Raw genomic sequence first — 21,713 nt, 5'->3', positions numbered from 1 at the left:
AGAGCCTAATCCTCCTTCTACATCGATGGCACTCATGTCACCAAGCACACAAAGTGACGGTGAAGCTGTGATTGAAACCTTAAGCCAGACTGATAGATCGGCACATACCTGCTGCCAGAGAGCCTGGACAGGCGTGCAGAACCATAGTGCATGCATGTAATTGTCGGGTAGATTACTGTCACAGTGCTGACAAATGTCTGAGTTACTGAGACCCATCTTGAACATCCTCTGTCCAGTGTAGTAAATTCTGTGAAGAGTTTTGAAATGGATTAGCTGCAGATTTGGATTTTTTGTCATTTTAAAGGTGTTTAGACAAAGTTCTGACCAAAAACTTTCATCTGTGCTGATGCTCAAATCCGCATCCCATTTTGTTGTCGGAAGTGAAATATTGTTATCTAAATTACATAAAAGTTTGTATATTTTGGAGAGAGTTTTATTCATTGAGAAATTGATCAGAGTGGTAACTACATCTGGTAGCTTTAAATCGTTGTCTCTGTATTTAAACTTTTTAGTAATAATTGATTTAAGTTGCTGATATTCCAAGAAGTTATATATTCCATGTTTGTCTTGAAGTTCCTGGGGAGTTATGAATCTTCTATCAATAATTATGTGCTCTAGTTGTTTTATGCCCCCTGCTTGCCAAGCTGGGAAGTGGATAATTTTTTTGTTTATGAGGATGTCTGGGTTGTTCCAGATGGGTGTCATTTTGCACGGTTGAATTGATGATTTTGATATTTTGAGAAATTCCCACCAGGCTGTTAAAGTGGCATTTATATTAATACTTTTGAAACAATCCTGTTTTTTAACTATTTGACTAATAAATGGAAGATCTGACAGGTTGATCTTTCCACATAACGCCTGTTCCAAGTCTAACCATGAGTTGGTTTCTGGATTATTTTTTAACCATTTTAAGATGTATTGTAATCTATTTGCAAGAAAGTAATTGTGGAAGTTAGGTAATTCTAATCCTCCACAGCTTTTTGCAGATTTTAAAGTTTTTAGACTAATTCTTGCAGGTTTATTGTTCCATAGAAAGCTTGATATGGATGAGTCTAATGTTTTGAACCATTTTAATGGCGGTTGTGTGGGAATCATTGAGAAGAGATAATTAACTTTGGGTAAGATTTTCATTTTAACCGTGGCTACCTTGCCCATAAGGGACAAAGGCAGGTTGGTCCAGCGTGTTAGGTCGTCCTGTATGTTTTTCAGTAATGGGGTGTAGTTTAGCAGCACCAGTTCTGATATTTTGGGGGAAAAATAAATACCTAGATATTTTATATTGCCTGATTTAACTGGTATTGTGAGTCCTTGCTCCGCATTACTGTTCAGTGGTAATAAAACAGATTTATTCCAATTAATGGAATAGTCTGATATAGAAGAGAATTCATTAATGATTGTTGCCGTTTCATTTACAGAATGTATATTACTTAAAAACAGTAATATGTCATCTGCATAGAGACTAATTTTATGATGGCTGTGTTTGGTTTTAATTCCTTTAATACTCTCATTCTGTCTTATTGCTGCAGCTAGAGGCTCGATAAATATTGCAAAAAGCGAGGGGGAGAGTGGGCAACCCTGTCTAGTTCCTCTTCCAAGAAAAAACCTGTTGGAAGTCTGTTTATTAGTTCTAACTGATGCATTGGGGTTGTGATATAATATTTTGATCCAATTGATGAATGATTCTCCAAACCCAAACTTATGGAGGGCAGCAATGAGGAACTTCCAATTTACTCTATCAAAGGCTTTTTCAGCATCCAGTGATAGTATAGTCATTTCCTGGTTTTGGATGGTGGCAAAGTCTATTATGTTAACGAGTCTGCGGACATTGTCATCCGAGTGTCTGCCTTTGATGAATCCAGTTTGATCAAAGTCAATTATGTGAGGAGTGACTTTTTCTATTCTCTGTGCTAGTGCTTTGCAGATAATTTTTACATCTGCATTAATTAAAGAAATGGGGCGATAGCTTGAAGGACTCGTGGGGTCTTTGTCTGGTTTTAGAAGAAGGATAATGTTGGCAGAGTTCATGTTAGGTGGTAGAGATTGGCTTTCATTGATAAATTTTACCGTTTTATAAAACGTTGGTGCCAGTTGTTCCCAGAATTCCTTATAAAACTCTGCAGGAAAGCCGTCAGGCCCTGGTGCTTTACCATTAGGCATAAGTAACAGAGCTTCATGAAGCTCAGACAACGAGAGCGGAGAGTCTAAATTTGTGATTTGATCTTCGTTTAACTTGGGCAGGTTTATATTGTTGAGAAATGAGTTGATGCTTTGTTCTGATGGATTGATCTGTGGAGTGTATAAGTTTTGATAAAAGTCTTTAAACGCATTATTAATTTTTACCGGGTCATGGGTGACATTCCCTGTTTGGTCCATAATCGAAGTGATTGTTGATTTTTCTTTATTAATTTTAAGCTGATTAGCTAGAAATTTGCCAGATTTATTTGAGTTTTCATATCTTTCCAGTCGAAGCCTTTGTATCTGGAATTGTGTTTGTTTATTGATGATGTCATTTAACTGCAGTTTTAAATTTTTTAGGTCGCCCAGTATGTGTTCCTGTGCAGAAGCAGCATAAGCAGTCTCCAGAGTTTTTATTTTATTTCCTAATTCTAATAAATCTGCTTTCTCCTTGCGTTTTTTATGCGTTGAATAAGAGATGATTTTCCCTCTCATGACTGCTTTTGCTGCTTCCCAAAGAATACTTGGTGATATTTCAGAAGTATCGTTGAATTCTAAGAAGGTTGCCCACTCTTTTTTAAAGAATTCAATAAATTCCTGGTCTTTTAACAGAGACGTATTAAACCTCCAGGTTGAACCCGAGGGTCTGGGTACTTCCCTTGAAATAGTAACAGAAACTGGTGCATGGTCACTGATAATAATTGGATGAATGTTGGAACTTTTAATTTCTTTCAAAAGGGAGTTACTGACTAATAAATAATCTAAACGAGATTGTGAATGGTGAACTGGAGAAAAAAAGGTGAACCCCTTAGTGCTTGGATGACATGAGCGCCAAGCGTCGCAGAGACCCAGATCATTCATGTACTGCTTTAGAATACTTGCAGACTGCCATGTACGCTGGTTTGCTGCTGTGCTGAGTCTGTCAAGTTCAGGGTCCAAAACAAGGTTGACGTCTCCTCCTATAATGATTGTGGAGTCAGAGTGAACTGAGAGTGAGGTGAAGAATCTGTGAAAGAAGGAAGAGTCGTCAGCATTCGGGCCATATATGCTGGCGATGCAAAAGTCCTTATTCTGAATGGATATATTAATGATTACAAATCTGCCTTCTGGGTCAGTAACTGTATCCTTATGAGTAAATGTAACATTTTTATTAATCAAAACTGCAACCCCTCTTTGTTTGGAGTTGAAACTGGCAGAATACATAGCTGGATACTGGGAACAGCACAGGAGTTGACCAGCTGATAAAGATAAATGGGTCTCCTGCAGCAGAGCTATATCTGCTTTAAGATCATTCAGGTGATTTAACACTTTCAATCTCTTTGGCCCAGAACCAAGTCCACGCACATTCCAGCTAACGATGTTAAGACTGCTCATAGCTGTTCTAACCGGGAGAGTGCAAGGCTAAATAGTGCGTGTGCCCGTCCGTGTGCGCGTGCCCGCTGTGCGTACCTGCTACACTGACAAGCGCTATGCGTTGTGGGTGAACGTATCTTGGCTATGAGCTGCATGTTATGTGCGTCCTGTGTGAGCCTAAGTGAGGTTTTTGCAGTTTATCAACGTGTGTGTGCGGGATCGCGTGTGCATGCTCTTATGCGCGCTAGTATGCGCGCGCGCCCGTTCCGTGCATAAATAAATACTCACCATGGTTGCGTTGACTTTACCTGATTCACATATGAGGACATGGGAAGGGGGGGGGACAAGAGAAAAGAGAGAGGGAAAGAGAAAGAACAAAAAACAAAAACAACGAAACAACAACAGAAACATGAATGTGAGAGAAAGAAAAAACACTTTTCCTGAGAGGTGTGGATTATTGATGATCCGATTATTTCCTATTCAATTAAATAAGTTTGCGGGTTTCTTCTGGGCAGCGCAGATGTCAGTGCGCCTCTGAAAGCCTTCAGCACAGCCAGGGTGTTACCTCTGGGTCCCGGAACAGCTTGCCATTCACAAAAAGTTTATCAACAGCAACCACCGCGCGTGCTCCAGCAGACAGGTGCTTCCTCCTCAGCGGGAAGAGGATTTTCCGACGGCGGAGGATCTCGCCTGGAAACTGATCATTCACGCTATAATGTGTGTCTTTCAGCTCGCGCCCTCTGCTTTTTACCTGCATCTTTTGTTTATAATGTTCAAATTTAGCAACAATAGGACGGGGACGCTGATTGTCCGGCCTTTTTCCTCCGAGCCGGTGAACCCTGTGAAAGGAGATCTTCTGGACTTCTTCCTTGGGGAGTTTCAGGTGGACCTCTATAAAGGACTTAACAATGTTCTCCGGGACTTCCCCTGCCTCTTCTGGAATCCCTGCGAACACTAGATTGTCCCTCATGCTCCTCGCCTGAAGATCCAGGAGGGTTTCCTTGATTCTGGTGATTTTGAATCATGCACCTGACAAATATCCAAATTTACAAAAAGAAAAAGAAAAAACTAAAACTAACACTAAAACTAATAAAAACTAAACTAAAACGAAGCAATTTCAAAAAATAAAAACTAATAAAAACTAGTAAAGCTGCCTCTAAAAACTAATTAAAACTAAATAAGTTTAAAAACAAAAATTCAAAACGAAATAAAAACTAAAACTAATAAAAAATGCGAAACTATTATAACCTTGGTCTCAGCTTCGTCAGAGCCTCCAGCCACGCCAACTCCAGAACCTCATCGGATCGCAAAAAAAAATCTTTATTACTCACCTAACCACTTACCTGTCTCCTCCTTCCGGGTTACAGCATTTGGGTCTGTCTTGTTTTCGGATCATGACAATTGTGATGTGTCATTTTCTCACCAGTACATAATCCAATTAACATTTTGATACTCTATTGCCATCTACAATCTAAAAAGAATCCCAAAGGACCCTCTTCACATTTGTGCTTTTTAGTCAGATGTAATATGAGTTATTATAACATGATTTGACTGGTATGCTGTTCTGCTAAAGGTAACTTGCAAACCATTATGGGATTCCTAAATGTAGCTTTTCAGCGTTTTAATCTTATGCTGCTAAAAGCTGGAACAGTCTCCCTGAGGTTGTGAAACAGGCCTCTACTGTGCTAACGTTCAAGTCTAGACTCAAAACATTCCTGTTTAGCCATGTATATGACTGAAGGGTACTTAACCACACCTTTTTTTGTTTTCTTTCTTTTCTTTCATCTAAAGAAAATTCTATCAAAATGTTTTTTTTAATCTTTGCACTGTTATGTATTGTGATTCAAGATTCAAGTTTTTATTGCCGTTTGCTCATGCAGTACATCGGAAATTTTCTTTGGCATCTCTCATGTCAGGGTAAATTAAAAGGACAAAAATTTGAAAAAATAAATAGAATAAAGTTAAAAGTTAAAATTAGACAACAAAATTCCAAGGTGTATAAATATGAGTAAAATATGAATACGAATATTGCAGCGACCCAGTCTGTACAGAAGAATTATTGCACATATTATTGTTTATTGCACTTAGTGATTCAGTCCAGTCTTCCCTCTCTGTTGTCCTTTGCCAGCATTCTGATTGCTGTTGGGAAGAAGCTGTCGTGGAAGCGTGTGGTATGTGCGTGGATGCTTTCAGGCCTGCAACGTCTGAGGATGTGGCCTGAGTCCACACATTGGATCAGTGCATGAGAAGGGTGGTGTCTGTCTCTGATGATCTTAGAGACTCTCCTCTTGCAGCGCAGTTCATAGATGGTCTCCATGGATGGAAGGTTGCAACCTATAATTTTCCCAGCTGTGTTAATGACCCTCTGCAGCATCTTCCTTTCTTTTATGGTGGTGTTACCAAACCAGGCTGTTCGTCCGCTGGTGAGGATGCGTTCCCCAAGCCCCCTGTAGGCTTGTGTGAGGGTCCGGCGCTTCAGACCAACCTCCTTCAGCAGCCTGATGAACTACAGCCTCTGCTGGGCTTTCTTAACTGTGGCAACAGTGTATTTTTCCCAGCTGAAGCTGCTGGTAGTCTGCAGACCCAAGAACCGGTGGCAGTCGGTCCGCTCCACCACAGTCCCGTTGATGATGAGCGGTTGATGTGGCGGTGCTTTCCTTCTTGTAGTCCACGATTATTTCTTTTGTTTTCTCTACGTTGAGAACAAGGTCGTTGTCCTCTCCATACATGGTGATCCTGTGCACGAAGTCTCTGTATGCAGACTCGTCCCCTCCTCTGATGAGACCGAGGATGGTTGTGCTGTCTGCATACTGAAGGAATTTATATTTTTGTGGTCCTTCTTTCTCTTAGGCTTCTTGTCTTATCTTTATTTTATTGAAGGTTCTCTTTCAGGTTTACTGTGTGTGATTCCCGTCCTTTGAATTTTAAAGGGAGTTCCTGAACATTGCATATGTAAATAGGTTTTAAGGCTGCAGCTCCAAACTCATCCCCCTTCAGGAGAAACAGTCTTTGATCTTCTAAGGCAATCTGGAAGGCTTGGTTCTAGGTCTGACATGGGCCATAAATTAACTCTATCTCTGGGACTGATTGTAGCTGTGGGAACCACTTCAGGTGTCCGTTCACATGTAAAGGACAAAGAGTTGAGACTGACTGCCTGCGGAGAAGGATTCGGGCGACTGTGCTGGACCCCCATGGGGACACAGTTGGGAGTCAGACACATCCTGTCAGATAACCCCCTGGATATTTTTGGCGGGAACCAGACGCTGTGATTTTTAAGTATGGACTGAAGGAAGTAGGTGGGCTCCTCTGTCAGCCAATCTCGAGCAGCCAGAGGCGGAGATACAGCAGCCATATTGCTTCCGGGGGAGGAGATTCTGACCACATGTTTAAAAGTCTGCACTCAAGGAACTTTCCTTTTTTATTTGCAAGGAAGGTGGGACCTAGGACCATCTGTCCCCTGCCTCTTCCCTGGTGGGGGGTACGGGCCCCTTTGCAACGGCGGCCGTGTCCCCGGGGTGCCGGCTTCCTGGGCCCGGCGGTGCTCTCTCCGCGCGGTGGGGGGGTTCACATTACATCTGAGCCGGGGGTGTTCGTGTCCCTGGGGGGTGGGTTCTGGTCCTTGCTCCTGAGCGCTGGGCCCCGCCAAATTTCCAACTGTGGCCGAGCCTGGTCGGGCCATATTTACAACACCCCTTGTGGGCCCTCTTTTTTCCCCGGGGTTCCCCCCTCCTGGGCGGGGGCGGCGGGCCCCTGCCTTGCTCCTCCCTGGACCAACCGTGGGCCAGGCGGATGGCTGCCTGGAGTGCGGAGCGGGTCTACCTTGGGGGGTCCTGGCCTGTACCTGGGGTTGGGGCGGGGGGATGCCCGGAACTCCTGGGTGGTGGTGGGGTGCTTCTCTGGGGCTGTGGGCGTCCTTCTCCGGTGGGGTCCTGCGTTGGGCTCTCCCGGCGCGGCGGGGGGGCTGCTCTCCTGGTTGGGCTGGGGCGGCGCTCTCTTTCCCTCCGTGCTTCCCTGCTCTCTGGCTCTGGGGGCCTTGCGGCGGTCCTGCTGGCCCTGGCCTGGGTGGCGGGCTTGGTCGCCCGGGCGGCGGTTGTTCCCTGCCGGTTCCCGTGTGGCGTTGGGGGGATTCCGGCTGCCGCTGCTGCTGCGGTGGGGTTCTTGGGGTGGGGATGGCTGGGCACTCTCCCTCCTTCTTTTCACTTTCCACCATCCATTTTAGAAGAACATAAACACTCACCTGAGCACAGGTGTTAGCTCACCTTTGCACTAACAGTTTGCATGACTGAATGACTGAAATATTTCACACTAGTTGGTTTTAAGGCATAAGTATGCGTGTGAACACTATCTGTTTTGTGTACATGTCGACAGGTGGACATTTTTGCAGCTAGCAGGTGTGTTTATAACACTTGAGTGTGTGTGGACAGGCTCCGCCCTTTTTGTACTACGTTTGAACCTTACCATAACATGGAACTAGACACAACCAGTAAACTTGTTGCTTTATGCTGCTTCATGGTCTTATCCCCCCTCCCCTCCTATTATCACCCTCCTACCCCCCCTCTCTCTAACGTCCCTCTCTCTTCTTCCCCTCTTTCCTTTTCCGTCCGGTCCAACACCAAAGATTTTCAGACATGGTTGAAATTAATAAAGTTTGGCCTCAATTACAAAAGGGGTTTATTCAGACATACCTTTGGTTTGTCTGAAGATTAATAACCCCTCTTGTTAAAGTAAAATATGTCCAACACAAGAGGCCCTCAGCTCTCATCTGTCTGCCCAGCTGTTGGACGGGACAAGTTAAAAAAAAAAAAAAAGGAACTTTCCTTTGTTCTCAACAGGCTGGCATGTTAAGACGCTGGTAATTTTGCGCTGTGGAAGCTCTGGAACTTTGGGAACCCAGACGTCTGTTTTATTTTGTTTTACTCTGTTTTAGAAATATTCTTAGGGAATAAATTTGTTAATCTTAATCCGGTCGAATCCAGTGGTTTCTTCTTCTCGACTTTTTTGAACACGCAAGGAAAGTAATCTCAAAGCGACAGATTATTTCCTACAATACTTAATGATGATGTTGTTGGAGTCGGGGAAGGTGCAGTCGTAGGTGTAAAGTGAGAAAAGCTTTGGGCTGAGGCAGCACCCCTGCAGTGTACCGGTGCTGACTGTCAGCTCAGCAGAAACCTTCTTTCCCATCTTCACCACCTGTGGTCGGTCAGTGAGAAAGTCAAGGATCCAGTTTCTGGTGGGTGTTGGTATTCTCAGTTCTGCGAGTTTATCAGTCAGCTTCAGGGGCCTGATGGTATTGAAGGCAAAGCTATAGTAAAAGGAACAGAATCCCGGCATACGTGTTCTTGGAGTCCAGATGTTGCAGTGTGGAGTGAAGTGCCAGTGCCACCGCATCTTCTGCTGATCTGTTGGGGCGGTAGGCGAACTGGTGGGGGTCTGCTGATTCGTCGATCAGGGAGTTGATGTGGGACAGAACCAGCTTTTCCAGACATTTCATTGCTGCAGGGGTGAGAGCCACGGGTCTCAGGTCGTTCATCGCTGCGACGTGTGTTTTTTTCTAATGCATTGTCCTGTGTTGTGAAGTACTTTGAATTACTTTCTGTACGAATTTTTTTTGGTTGCAGAAATTAACATAAAACAAACAAAAAAAAAACTTCTGGGGTGAGGCTGTTGGAGTCCAATACTTCCCAACGTTTTCCATAAGAACTATTATGCATATATTTTGCGAAAAGATCAGTGACTTTTGTGTTTCATTCAAACACGGGAATATTACCTTCTACAGGGGGGCCATCGAGAGCATCCTGACCAGCTGCATCACCGTGTGGTACGGAGCCTGCAACGCGTCCTGCCGGAAAACTCTGCAGCACATTGTGAGAACAGCTGAGAAGATCATCGGTGTCCCTCTTACTGGCCTCTCGGACATTTACCGCTCCCGCCTCACCCGCAAAGCCATCAGGATTGCAGGGGACCCCACACACCCATCCCAGAGACACTTCAACCTGCTGCCATCAGGGAGGAGGCTGCAAAGTCTGCAGGCCAGAACCAGCAGACTAAAAGACAGTTTCCTCCATCAGGCGATAAGGACACTCAACTCCCTCCCTGCCCTCCCCCCTCTGGCCCCTCCACTCCGTCCTACAAAACCACACTGAAAACTTTCACAACAGTTCAGATCACCACCTTCACCAAAGACTGCCATCACTAACTCATCCACTTACTGTTCTCAGCACTGTTGTCACTTTAAACTGCCACTTTAACCATCTCATTGCTCTCTGCACTGTTTAGACTACTGTTATTCTTCTTATTATTGCTGTCTTTTTATCTATTTTTTAAGTCGTTTATTTATTTATTATTTTATATGCTGCTTGCACTGTGGGGTGAGAGGAAAGCAATTTCATCTGTGCTGTATGTCTTTATGGATGCAGTACATTTGACAATAAAGCCGACTTTGACTTTGACTTTGATTAGCAGGGATTATTTGACTCATGTGTTTCCAAGAAGATTAAGTGAGGCAAGAGAAGTCTCAGGACAAGGATTCTGCCAATAAAGAAAAGTCTGTTTGGACAATGGACTTGCAAGCCACTGTGTCCAAAAACCCCAGCCAGCAGTCTATATTGCACAACAAAAGTGCAGCCCCAAACCTTAACCCTTTTCAACTTGGGCTAAAAGAAAGCTGCTGCTACATTTGAGAGAAATCAAAAGGTGACCTGTGTAGTGAGGTATTTGCTCATCTTTCGTATTGTTATTTTAACCCTTGTGCTATCCTATGACCCCACCCTTACATTGACATGTTCTCCCTACCGTGAAAAAGGTGGAGAGGATTTCATGTAATCCATGGACACCAGTGAAGATCACAAATCATTGAAGAAAATAGGTTCTGCGCACTGTTTAGTGGGGTGTAGATGACCCACCTCCCATTATTAAAGTGCCTAGGATAGAACAAGGGTTAAATGTGTGATCAAAGGCCATCCTTCATACTATGATCTCAAGGAGATCATAGTTTGAAGTGATGGTTACCATTATCAGAATCCCAAAGCATGCATGGCAAATGCAAACTCTGAGTTTGCAAGGAAAAATGGGCTAATAATTCAGAAATACCTTGCTGCAGGTTTTACAAATGAGGTGTGACAGCATTCATAGCACTATTACACAAAAGAATAGTTTGCAGATATTTTCACGCCAAGAGACTATGTCATCATACTTCAGATGTAGTACAGTTGTAATAGGCTTTCATTATTACAGACGCGTCAGTAAGCTTGCACTCCAGCCACATCTAAAACACATCCTAGTGTGTATCCCAGAATAACAAACAACTCACATACGTCACATAAAAGTGCTAAAGCACGATGGGTGCCTGAAACTTAATAGATCTTTTTTCTTCAGCATCAGACCAGGCAAAAATGCTTGATATCCAACTGTGCATTACTTGCGGGCTCTTCGGTTTAGCAGTGATGGCTAGGTCCATTCAGACTGTCCTTCTTAGAAGCCTCTGTATTGAAAGAACTGCCACAAAGGGTACAGATGTCAAATGGGCCATTGGTATGGATTAGATTGTGTCCATGTTGTCACGGTGGTGGGGTGGCTCGAGAGCCGGTAGGACCCAGTAGCAGAGGCGGAGGCACGAGGATCAGAGTCTAATGGATTTAATAAACAAAAACCAAACACAAAGCGCTGCAGAGCAGAATTTCTGAACAAACAAAACTTACTTGACGTGGCGAGGAACATGAAACATGGAACGTGGCAAGAGACAGCATGATATGAAACACCATGACAAGACTAATGGACCAGCACAGGAGGAAGGCAGAGACAAGACTTAAATACAGACAGGGCAGACAAGACACAGGTGGACACGGTCAGGGCTGATGGGGACCAAAGGAAGTAAAACTCAAGAAACAAGACAAAACAGGACCTTTCAAAATAAAACAGGAAACAGAAAACAAGACAGAACGGCGAGGCAGGTCCGGAGAAGGGCCGGGCAGTCCGACGAGGCAGGTCCGGAGAAGGGCCGGGCGGTCCGGCGAGGCAGGTCCGGAGGACGGCCGGGGGGCCGTGGAGTCAGGCGTGGAGTCAGGCGTGGAGTCAGGCGTGGAGTCAGGCTTGGAGTCAGGCTTGGAGTCAGGCTTGGAGTCATCGGGCCAGCAGTCGGCCGGCGGGTCGGGCCAGCAGTCGGCCGGCGGGTCGGGCCAGCAGTCGAGCTCCGGCGGGTTGGGCCAGCAGTCGAGCTCCGGCGGGTCGGGCCAGCAGTCGAGCTCTGGCGGGTCGGGCATGCCCTTGGAAGCGGGGATTGGTTGGGGTTCAGGCGGAACCCCCCTGGGAGCCGGGACGGGTCGGGGTGCAGGCGGCACCTCCCTGGGAGCCGGGGCGGGTCGGGGGGCAGGCGGCACCCCCCTGGGATCCGGGGCGGGTCGGGGTGGAGGCGGCACCCCCCTGGGATCCGGGACGGGTCGGGGTGCAGGCGGCTCCCAGTGTAGTCCGGGCGGCTCCCACTCCAGGGAGATGAGGGAAACTGGGCCTGATCGAAAATCCAAAAAGTTCTAGTCCTTTCTGCTTCCCGGCAGTAGGCAGTAGGTTCCAGACGCAAAGCACAAAGCGCTGCAGAGCAGGTTTTCAGAACAAAACAAAACTTACTTGACGTGGCGAGGAACATGAAACGAGAACGTGGCGAGGAACATGGAACTAGACAGCATGAACACCATAACAGAGGTATGGACCAGCACAGGAGGAAGGCAGAGACAAGACTTAAATACAGACAGGGCAGACAAGACACAGGTGGACACGGTCAGGGCTGATGGGGACCAAAGGAAATATATGTAAGTTTTTGTTCTATGAACCTGCATACTGTCATGGTTTTGAGTTTTTTGTCTTGTTTTTCGTCTTAGTTCTTGTTCTGTCTTGTTTTCTGTTTCCTGTTTTATTTTGAAAGGTCCTGTCTTGTCTTGTTTCTTGAGTTTTACTTCCTTTGGTCCCCATCAGCCCTGACCGTGTCCACCTGTGTCTTGTCTGCCCTGTCTGTATTTAAGTCTTGTCTCTGCCTTCCTCCTGTGCTGGTCCATACCTCTGTTATGGTGTTCATGCTGTCTAGTTCCATGTTCCTCGCCACGTTCTCGTTTCATGTTCCTCGCCACGTCAATCTCTGATCCGTGTGCCTCCGCTTCTGCTTCTGGGTCCAACCGGCTCTCGAGTCATCCCACCACCGTGACACATGTGCTCTGACAATCAAGAAGAAAGTACCAGAACCTTCAGTCAATAAAACCTCTTATTTTACAATTGCCCACTCTGATAGGCATCAGACAAGAACCCTACAAAGAAGAGCTGGAAAGAGAAGTGAAGACATGCACATTCCTCCGAAGCATTATGTTCAGTTATCTTGTTAATAATGTTTTATTCCTAATAGTATAAAGGCATGTTCAAAAACAGTCATTTAATTCTCCCATGCTCCATGTTTGGGTAGCTTTGTTGTTTGTATGTTCTCATAGCTATTTTGATTAAAATTCTTAGTAACTATCATATATTCAACAAACTGTTTAGTTCTTTGTGTTTCATGAAAAATCTCAGAAAAAATGAGGCATTTATTTTAAGAAGGTTTTTTGGGAACACAGCTGTGTTTTTCACATACCTGACATGTTTCGACAGATGTCTTCCGTCTTCAGCAGAGACTGATTTTCTCCGTCGCAACATGTCAGGTATGTGAAAAACACAGCCGTATCTAAAATGCAAGAACCGAAGAAATCAATCAATTAAATACAGACACTATGAACTTTATTGAACTATTTTAAGAAGGTGTTGAGATAATAATTTGATAATAATTTGTGCTCTTTGCATACAGGTCTGGTGCAGTGGGAACACCAGCTTTTGACTTTTCTGTCTTTGGAAACTGGGCAGTTTGCACACCTCCTTCGGTCCACCTGCCTGATGCTCTCTTCAGGCTTTTTTAACCCACATCTTCCCATGGCCTCGGCACGCTTTTGAAGTTAGGGCGTGGCCTCAATGCGCCTCTTCAGATGTGGCACGACAAGCTCTTTGCCCAGCTCCTTGATAAAACACTGACGTGGTTTGCTGACACCACCCAAATAGCCAGGGTGTTACGCAGTGAAGCTTGTGTAGGCATTGATGGTGGCAACATCCAGCATGTTGTACCAGAGAACCATGTCCACCTCCGTGTTCTCCACTGACATGAATAGTTTCTAACCATTTGATCCATTGTGTCCACAACTCCTTTTGTTTTGTTATAGTACTGGATCACTGCTGGTTTCTTCTTCAGACTGTTGTGATTCACTGCTTTGTCACCATGCATGGTGCTCGAGAGGCACAAAAACAAAATATTTGGGACATATGTGGATGAATAAATGATCAAATGTGATTTATTTCAAAGTCATTTTGTGTAAATACTGAGCCATATAATAAATGATATTGAAAACGAATATGGGTCATTTTGTACCCATGTTGAGCATTAAAGTGGTAGTGATACAAAAACAGTTTTATTCAAAAAGTAAGAAATGAGAAAATACAATAATCATGTGTGATGGTCTAAAACAAGTTAATTGAGGAAAACCTTGACAACTGAATGAAAGTATTAATTTATCGCAAAGATATCAAAAATAAAAACTCAGCTGGGTCACTTTTGACCCATGTTGTGCATATTAGGGTTAAGATTGTGCTGCTTTTCGTCAACACCTGTATGCATCCGGCCAAACTCTGAAATGGGAATTTTGCCTTTTTTGTACTCCTGCAGATCGTACTCTGTTATCTTTCCCTCTTTAATGGCGTCTTTAATGGGATACTAGTTTCCACTCTTGCCATCTTGCAGCTCAGATTACAAATCATCATACAGTGCCACGCAGTGTATATCCCAGCCCGTACTCGCTATCTCATGCATCAAATCCTCATCAATCAAGCCCTTCTTATAGGCTTCATAGACAGAAATTTCTTTATCCGTATCTGGATCAATGATGACGACAAGTGGAGACTTTTTGGTCTCATGGCTCTCTGAAATGAAATCTCCCTCTCTTTGCTCCTCTTGCAGAGGCTCACAGATGGTACTGTCTTGCTCGTGGATCTTGTCTTTTTCATCCAAAATAGGATTATGTAATTCCTCCAGAGAGTCACTGTCCTGAAAGAAAAAAAATGTGTGAAGAAATGAGAAGAAAGAATGAAATAACCACTCATTCACTTTCAAATTAGGTGTTTTTAAACATTTAAAACATTTTTTCTTACCAGCTGTTTTAGAACCTCGTAGACCTCATGAATAATTTTGGATTTATGCTTTGAGTACACGTTCTCCACCATGGGAGTAATCTCTAAAGAATTTTACATATTGAAGGAGAAGAGATGAAAACAGAATGAATACTGGAACATTCCAGTTGCTTTTTGCAGAGAAGAACATGATTTTGAGATTACTTTGAATATGTCTGTAATTAAAATGATCTCATACCTTCAAATGTTGGCCTCTGGGTTGGATCACCATTCCAGCACTTCTGCATTAGATCGAGCAGATCGCTCATTCCTGCTTTATCCGTCTTTGATAAGTCATCAAGAGGGGGTCTTTGACCTTTAGCGATACACTTGCGCAAACGTGATGGATGAGCAGCTTTGTTTTGAAAACACAGAAGGAGAGAAGAAAATTAGTCTATTTTACAGATAAAAGGACATCAGATCTTTCGTTTTCTCTTTAATTTCAAGAAATGTAATCTTAATAATAAAACTGATGGAACTTACTGGGGAAAGGTTCTTCTCCAGAAAGGATGGCCCAGAGAAAAATGGCAAAACTGATGAAAACAGAAAAATATACTTGTGACAACAATTGGAGTGAAGTCAACTTGTTTCAAGAAGACATTAAAAAATCTGTTTGAAAGTAATTTACATGATTTAAATATTATTATGTTTTCATATTATAAAATAACAATATTTAGTCATATTTAAAAAAGGATAAATAGCAAAAAAGTTATTGAAAAACAGATTTATTTAGCTTTGTTTACCTGTACACGTCAAAAGAGCGAACAGGTTTGTAGTTGATGTCATAAGCTTCAGGTGGCATGTACTTTACTGTGCCTGAAATCTCTGTTTCTTCTTCATCGCTGGGGCAACAGGTGGCAGACATTGTGCACAGACCAAAATCTGCCAGCTAAAGAGTAGCAGGCAAATAAAACTATTACATTTCAGCGTTAGAAATAAGGGAAAAAAATGGCAAGTAAACTTGGTTGTCCTCCCCAATTTTTGGTTGCCCTTCGATACCAATATTTAACAGCAACGAAACCTACTCAGATGTCAGTACTTACATCTTTATTTCTTCTATACATCTAATATCAACTGCCTGTTATGATGGACAATTAAAAAACTCTGAAAAAAACAAACATTTTACTAAATATTGAAGCATCTGGTTACACAAAGTATTGCCAAAAACTTGAAACTAATATCTTTATATCTAGTATCTTTACACAGATTTAAATATATTGGTTCTTTTTTTTCTTTGGTTTTGATAATTGTTGCTTAAAGAATATAAAATACAAATACTGTTGTAAAAATTTAGAATATCATATCAATCCCATGGAAAAAGGTTTTTTTCAGTTCATGTCAGTCTGTTATGAGTGAAAGTTATAGTGTTTTATGAATGTGTTTTAAATCTTTTTGCGTGTTTTTGGAGACCTCTTGAAAAGTGCACTTGTAGAAACAGAAAGGATTGGCTAATATGCACGCACTTCGTTTGTCAGCGGAAAGAATTTGCTGCATACGTCTCAATTCAGAGGTTACCAAAAACTAACCCTTGAAACTTGAAAAATAGTCGAAAAATACCAAAATGTTGAATAAAAGGCCAGGTTGTCACACGGACAACCATCAGGTTCATTTGGGTTGTCCTCCGTGAAATCTGGTTGTCTCGGACAACCGGATAACCGCTTATTTCGAACGCTGCATTTATACTATTAACCCACTATTAATTAAATGCATTTTACCTTGGCATGAAGGTCTTCAGACAGCATTACATTCTGCATTTTTAGGTCGCGGTGCAAGATACCCATTGAATGGAGGAATCGCATTCCTGAAGCCACTTCCAGAATCAGACGGCAGGCCAGAGAAAATGGAGGAGGACCTCGCAAGTTTTTGCAAAGATCCATAATAGATCCTCTGGTCATGAACTCCATGACCATTCCTTTTTGCTTGACTTTTTCATTTGGAGGGATTCCCTTATACATCCCATAAACCCTCAGGACAAAGTTGCAGGAGAACACTTTCTGAAATGTAGCCTCCTTTAACAGTGATTCCTCCACACTGCAACAGAAAAACATGTTCTCAGTCATTCACCTAGTAGACTGGGGAGTAGATGATGCAGCATACAATTAGTGAAAATCATAAAACGTGTTCATTTACTTAACATCATGCAGTATCTTAATGGCCACATCATGTCCCATTTTGCGATGCCTGGCCTTGTACACACTGCCAAACCCTCCTTTGTCAATCTCTGTCCAGTCCAATAAGGAGTCATCATCAAACTTGTTGATCTGGTTGTTTTCTCCCATCATATTTCTGAAGAGTGTCAGGACCTTTTATATGAAAGGAAGAAAGAAAACTCTATGTGTAACACCACTCTTTTTAACACATTTGTTTTTACACAGAATGAAATATTTTGAACTTTTTATTTTGCATTTTTACCAAAGGTCATTTTTTAATAAACAGAATAAGAACAAGACTGTAATTAATGGCTTCCATTTGAAATCAATGTATTTGTGAAGAGACGGATAAAGCGAAGCTCTGAAAACATAAGAGTTATTGAACCGTGTTCACGATCCAGTTACCGGCCAGTTACAGGCCAATACAATGCTAACAACTAATGGTCTATCAGGCTGCGGTGGCCATTTAAGATACAACCAACAACAAATCTCGGTACAAGCTAACAAATCTTAAAGCGCTAAAATCAATCTTGGAACAAATGAACAAATACTGAAAACACAACAGCAAATCCCTGAATAAATAACAGAGTCCGGAAACACAAAAGCAAATCCGAGTGCAAATGACCAAATACAAAATAGTTTGAGTGATTAAATGAAGTATTTCACATGGGTTGGTCCGAATGCATAAGTATGCGTGTGTGAACATCAGTTGCATTGTGTACATGTTGACATGTTTTGTATATGGGCATTTTTTGGAGCCAACAGGTATGTTTGTGGCATTTGGATGTGTGTGTGGACAGGCCCCGCCCCCTTTTGAACTTATATTAATTGTAAACCTGACTGTAATGATAGTAAACATCCAACAAGCTTCACAGGTCTACCCCCCCCCCTTTTTTTTTTCTTCTTCCCCCCGACATCCCTCTCTCACTTCTTTTCTTTTCTGTCCGGTCCAACAAAGGACTGTTACAGATATGAGTAAGATGAATTAAGTTTAGCCTAAATTACAAAAGGGGTTTATTTAAATATACACCTAGTGTGTCAAAAGATTCATAACACCTATTGAAACAGTAAAGTATGTCCAGACGAGTCTTCTCAGCTGTTGGACAGGACAAAAAAAGAGAACACTCTATGTGGAGACAGTCAATGTTAACCTGTGGTTCAGTATTTACAAAAGGATGAAGCATTTACCCAAATGTTAAACAGATTAAACAACAGGTTCCAAAAATGATTCTGTGTTTAATGCCACCGCCGTGTTCAGAGTTTAAGCAAATGTGTCTCAGATTTAGCTCATTAGTGGCAGCATCTGCAGATGAACTGCATCACTGTCACAGAGACATGGTAAACTGTGGATTCCTCTCTAAATTCTGTTCAGATGACAAATGTAGGCTCCATAGATGTCTGCGATTTCAAGAATACAGGACATTTTTAAAGGTAGTGACTGCTTTTAGCGGTGGTGTGACTGCACTTACTGCATTTTATGGCACTGTTTGAGGACAGGAGTGTTTTGTTACCAAGCCTTTTGATTTGTTTTTGACCTGTTTCGACAGAGTTATCTAAAGTCATTGGTTGATGCTCGTGTATGTAATAGACATTTTCAGAGAATGAAGAGAAAATCTACCAACATTTATTCTTATTTTAAGAAAAGAAGTACAGCAGAAGGAGTGAAAGAGATGGTAGGGCAGCAACAGAGGTATAGTGAGAAGGAGGAAGATGAGACAGAGCAGCATGATCCACAGCCTGTATTAATGACAGAATATAATGAGGAAGACAAACATGAGACGGCATCAGACGAAGGACAGTCAAAGAAGAAAGGCAGAACTCATCAAAATCAGGGTCTCGACCTGTATATCAGTAGGCATTTAAGTTTCTGTTAGTTTTCTAAAGGTTGTTTTACTACGTTTAGTAAAGTGAATTTTGAAAATACAGCTCTTGGCTTTTGTGTGCCACCTCAAGATATAAGGCGACACTGCCTTCCATGAAACAGGTAATGAAAACAGTTTTAAATTATATATTAGTTTGATCAGGTGGTAAATGAAGGTAAAAGTAAACTGGAGCATCAAATTTGCCAATTTGATGGTATGGCCTCACCGTAGCTTCCTCCATTTCAGCCAAGTCGGTGTTTTTTCCTATCTTGGTGGTCAGTATTTCCAGGCGGTGACTTGAGACCTGCAGGGTGAGGACAAGTGGGGGGGGCAACTTTTAAGATCACTACTGTTAATCCAGAAAATGTTCTTTTTGCAAAAACTTCAGAGAAAGTTCACTCTCCAACATAAAAAATTGCCCTAAACTGCATGATTTTTTTCTTTTGGCCAAAATCTGATGATCCAGATCAGTTTACAAAATCTGACAAACCAGAGAATACATTTCATAGCAGAGAAATCCTTCACATTCTGAATACTTCTACGCCAGTGAAGGTTTGCTGATGACTCTTGCATTAATGTGAAGCTTTGCTAAAGTTTAAAACTTAAACATCCTGATGGTTATGACATTTTATCTGTAAAAGACCCCAAAAACCAATCCAATCTAATCAAAAATCAATGTATTTAATTAATAAAGGACGTATGTTGTTTGCTGTACTTTGCAATTTTAGTTGGCTAGCATCCTGGCAGGGGTTCCTGGGTCGACGCCTTCTGGGCGCAGGGTAGGCGGTGGCAGCCGGCCAGGAACAGCGGCCGGGGGCCATGCTGGGTGGCTGGTCCTCTCAGGGCGGCCTGGCGTGTGGGGATCCTGCTGGCCGTAGTGGTGGTCGGGTGTTTGGCGCTGGGGATCGATCGTCCGAAGGGGGTTACTGTGTGGTGACGGGGGGAGGGGTTTGAGAGTGCATGGGTGGGGACAGGCCTTGGGGCTGGCTCGCCGGACCTACTGGGACTCACCCTCTCCATTGCAGAGTGGGGTGGGCATTAGGGGAGATATTGGAGGAGGGGTTGTGGAACATGGTGGAGGAGGGGGTTGTAGAGGGTAGAGTAGTTTTGGGGGGGTAGTGGTGGAGCTGTGGGTGCGCGGTGATCTTTGGGATGCTTGGGTCGGGTGCCAGGCATGGCCTGCGGTGACAATGATCCGGCTGGGTGGTGGGCGGCTCATGGGTCCTCTGGGCCCTGGATTCGCCCTTGGACCGAGTCTTGGTGTCCAGTGCCTGGTGGCCCCAATGGCTGCTGCCTGGTACGGCGGAGCACGCCTGTCCTGTGGCCTGGGGGTCCTGACGCCAGGCTCGCCTATGCCTTTGGTGCCTGAGGGGCCACTGCAGGGGGCCCCCCTCTGCACCTGGCTGCATTAAAAAGTGATAATGCATACTTTGTCTGCCATTAACCCTTACACATATAACCTCTTTTTGTATAGTTTGTCTGTCCAACACAAAAGGCCTTCAGCCCTCTTCTGTTTGCTCAGTTGTTGGACAAAGCAAGTTAAAAAAAAAAGAGATGTAGACTTTAGCCGTCTCACACTCCCAAAGGAATCCTCACCTCCTCAAAAATGCCTCCATTACAGAGGCGAAGCAGAGATAATTTAAGTCTCTTTTCAAGCAGCTGTAGAATGACAACAAGAGAAGAAGGAAACGCGACACACTTCTCATCTCTGGAGGAGGAATAAACTACACACATCCAACATTATTGCCACAGAGGAAAAACTCACTTGCTTTTTGTCTTCCTCCTTTGTCTTCCTCCCCCTGTGCCTTCCTCTCCCTCTCTGTCTTAACTTTCTCTCAGATACACATAAAAACAACACACACACTCATACCTACACAGGTATGGCACCTCCCAGGCAGGTAACATCCAACCATTTCAAGTTGTTCTGTTCTCTGCATTTCTTCCTCCTCCTCCTCCTCCTCTTCCTCCTCCTTTCTTCAGGCTTTTGAGAAAATTGCGCAAACTTCTTAGAAAATTGTCCAAGTGTTAAAAACCACAAATAACATTTTCTCTAGTTCTGCTAAAGCAAAAATAACATTTAGTTTGGTAATTCTGTTGTGTTTTGAAAAATCATTGAGATCCACTTAAAGCTCAAATAAAAGCTGCAGGCTTACAAAGGTTTAGCTCTGTATTCAGATAATTATGGGATGTCATGTTGTGCTGTGACATTTTAAAAATGAGCTAGAAAGTGTCACAGAAGGGTCACATGATAGTGTTGCCACAGGTTTACTCTGGATAAAACCTATTTCAGCCAAACACAATCAAGAAATCATACCGTTTATAGAAAGTGCTGGGGGCCGAATATTATTTACAGTATTTTATAAAAGGAGCCTGTGGGCACGTGCAAACTTGAACGCAGGCTTTGGACATGCCTGGTTTAAACAAATCAGTTTGCTCATCTTCAGTTCCCGGTGCAGATTTTTGGATATTGAGTCATTGGCTGTATTAGTCCGATGAGGTAAAGAGAGAGCTGAGGAAGAAAGCAAAGCTCTCAATTTATCGGTCGATCTACATTTCAATCAGTAGTAGTTTTAGGTATGGGCTATAAGGGCAATTGTCTGGGGCGCAAATTTAAAGGTTACACACCTCTGGTTTGTCAGAAGATTCATAACCCCTGTTGTTAAAGTAAAATAAGTCCAACACAAGAGGCCTTCAGCTCTCATCTATCTGCCCAGCTGTTGGAGAGGACAAGTTAAAAAAAAAGACAAAATAAAAAAGAATGACATTATTGGCATGAGCTGAGTAATCTAATGGCACACCATGATCCAGGTGTTGCGCAATCGAGGCTGCGCTCTGTGCTCATACCATACTCACCTCGCAGCCTGCGCCCTTTACCCCTTCCCTATTACATTTGCGGCTCCTTCTCAAAGGCAGGAGCGCGTGCTGCTGCAGGGAAAGCAGTTCGCAGGTT

At 43.2% G+C, this 21,713-nt stretch overlaps 1 protein-coding gene across 1 annotated transcript; it reads right to left on the bottom strand.

Moving 5' to 3' along the window:
- Positions 1-13,854: 13,854 nt before the first annotated feature.
- LOC101168093 (receptor-interacting serine/threonine-protein kinase 4-like) lies at positions 13,855-20,617 on the bottom strand. Its single transcript, XM_004065597.5, has 9 exons — positions 20,529-20,617; positions 18,990-19,067; positions 16,882-17,054; positions 16,467-16,782; positions 15,495-15,640; positions 15,235-15,284; positions 14,951-15,106; positions 14,734-14,816; positions 13,855-14,629 (listed from the first exon to the last, which is right to left on the bottom strand). Exons 2-9 carry the CDS (start codon positions 19,002-19,004, stop codon positions 14,333-14,335), a joined length of 1,236 nt encoding a protein of 411 aa, XP_004065645.2. The 5' UTR covers positions 19,005-19,067; positions 20,529-20,617; the 3' UTR covers positions 13,855-14,332.
- Between the last annotated feature and the right edge of the window lie 1,096 nt (positions 20,618-21,713).

This window comes from Oryzias latipes, chromosome 1 (genome assembly GCF_053564925.1).
Source record: "Oryzias latipes strain Hd-rR chromosome 1, Olatipes_Hd-rR_3.1".
Taxonomy (NCBI): domain Eukaryota; kingdom Metazoa; phylum Chordata; class Actinopteri; order Beloniformes; family Adrianichthyidae; genus Oryzias; species Oryzias latipes.
Note: the sequence above shows the minus strand (reverse complement) of the source record. Positions and strands in the feature narration are given on the sequence as shown.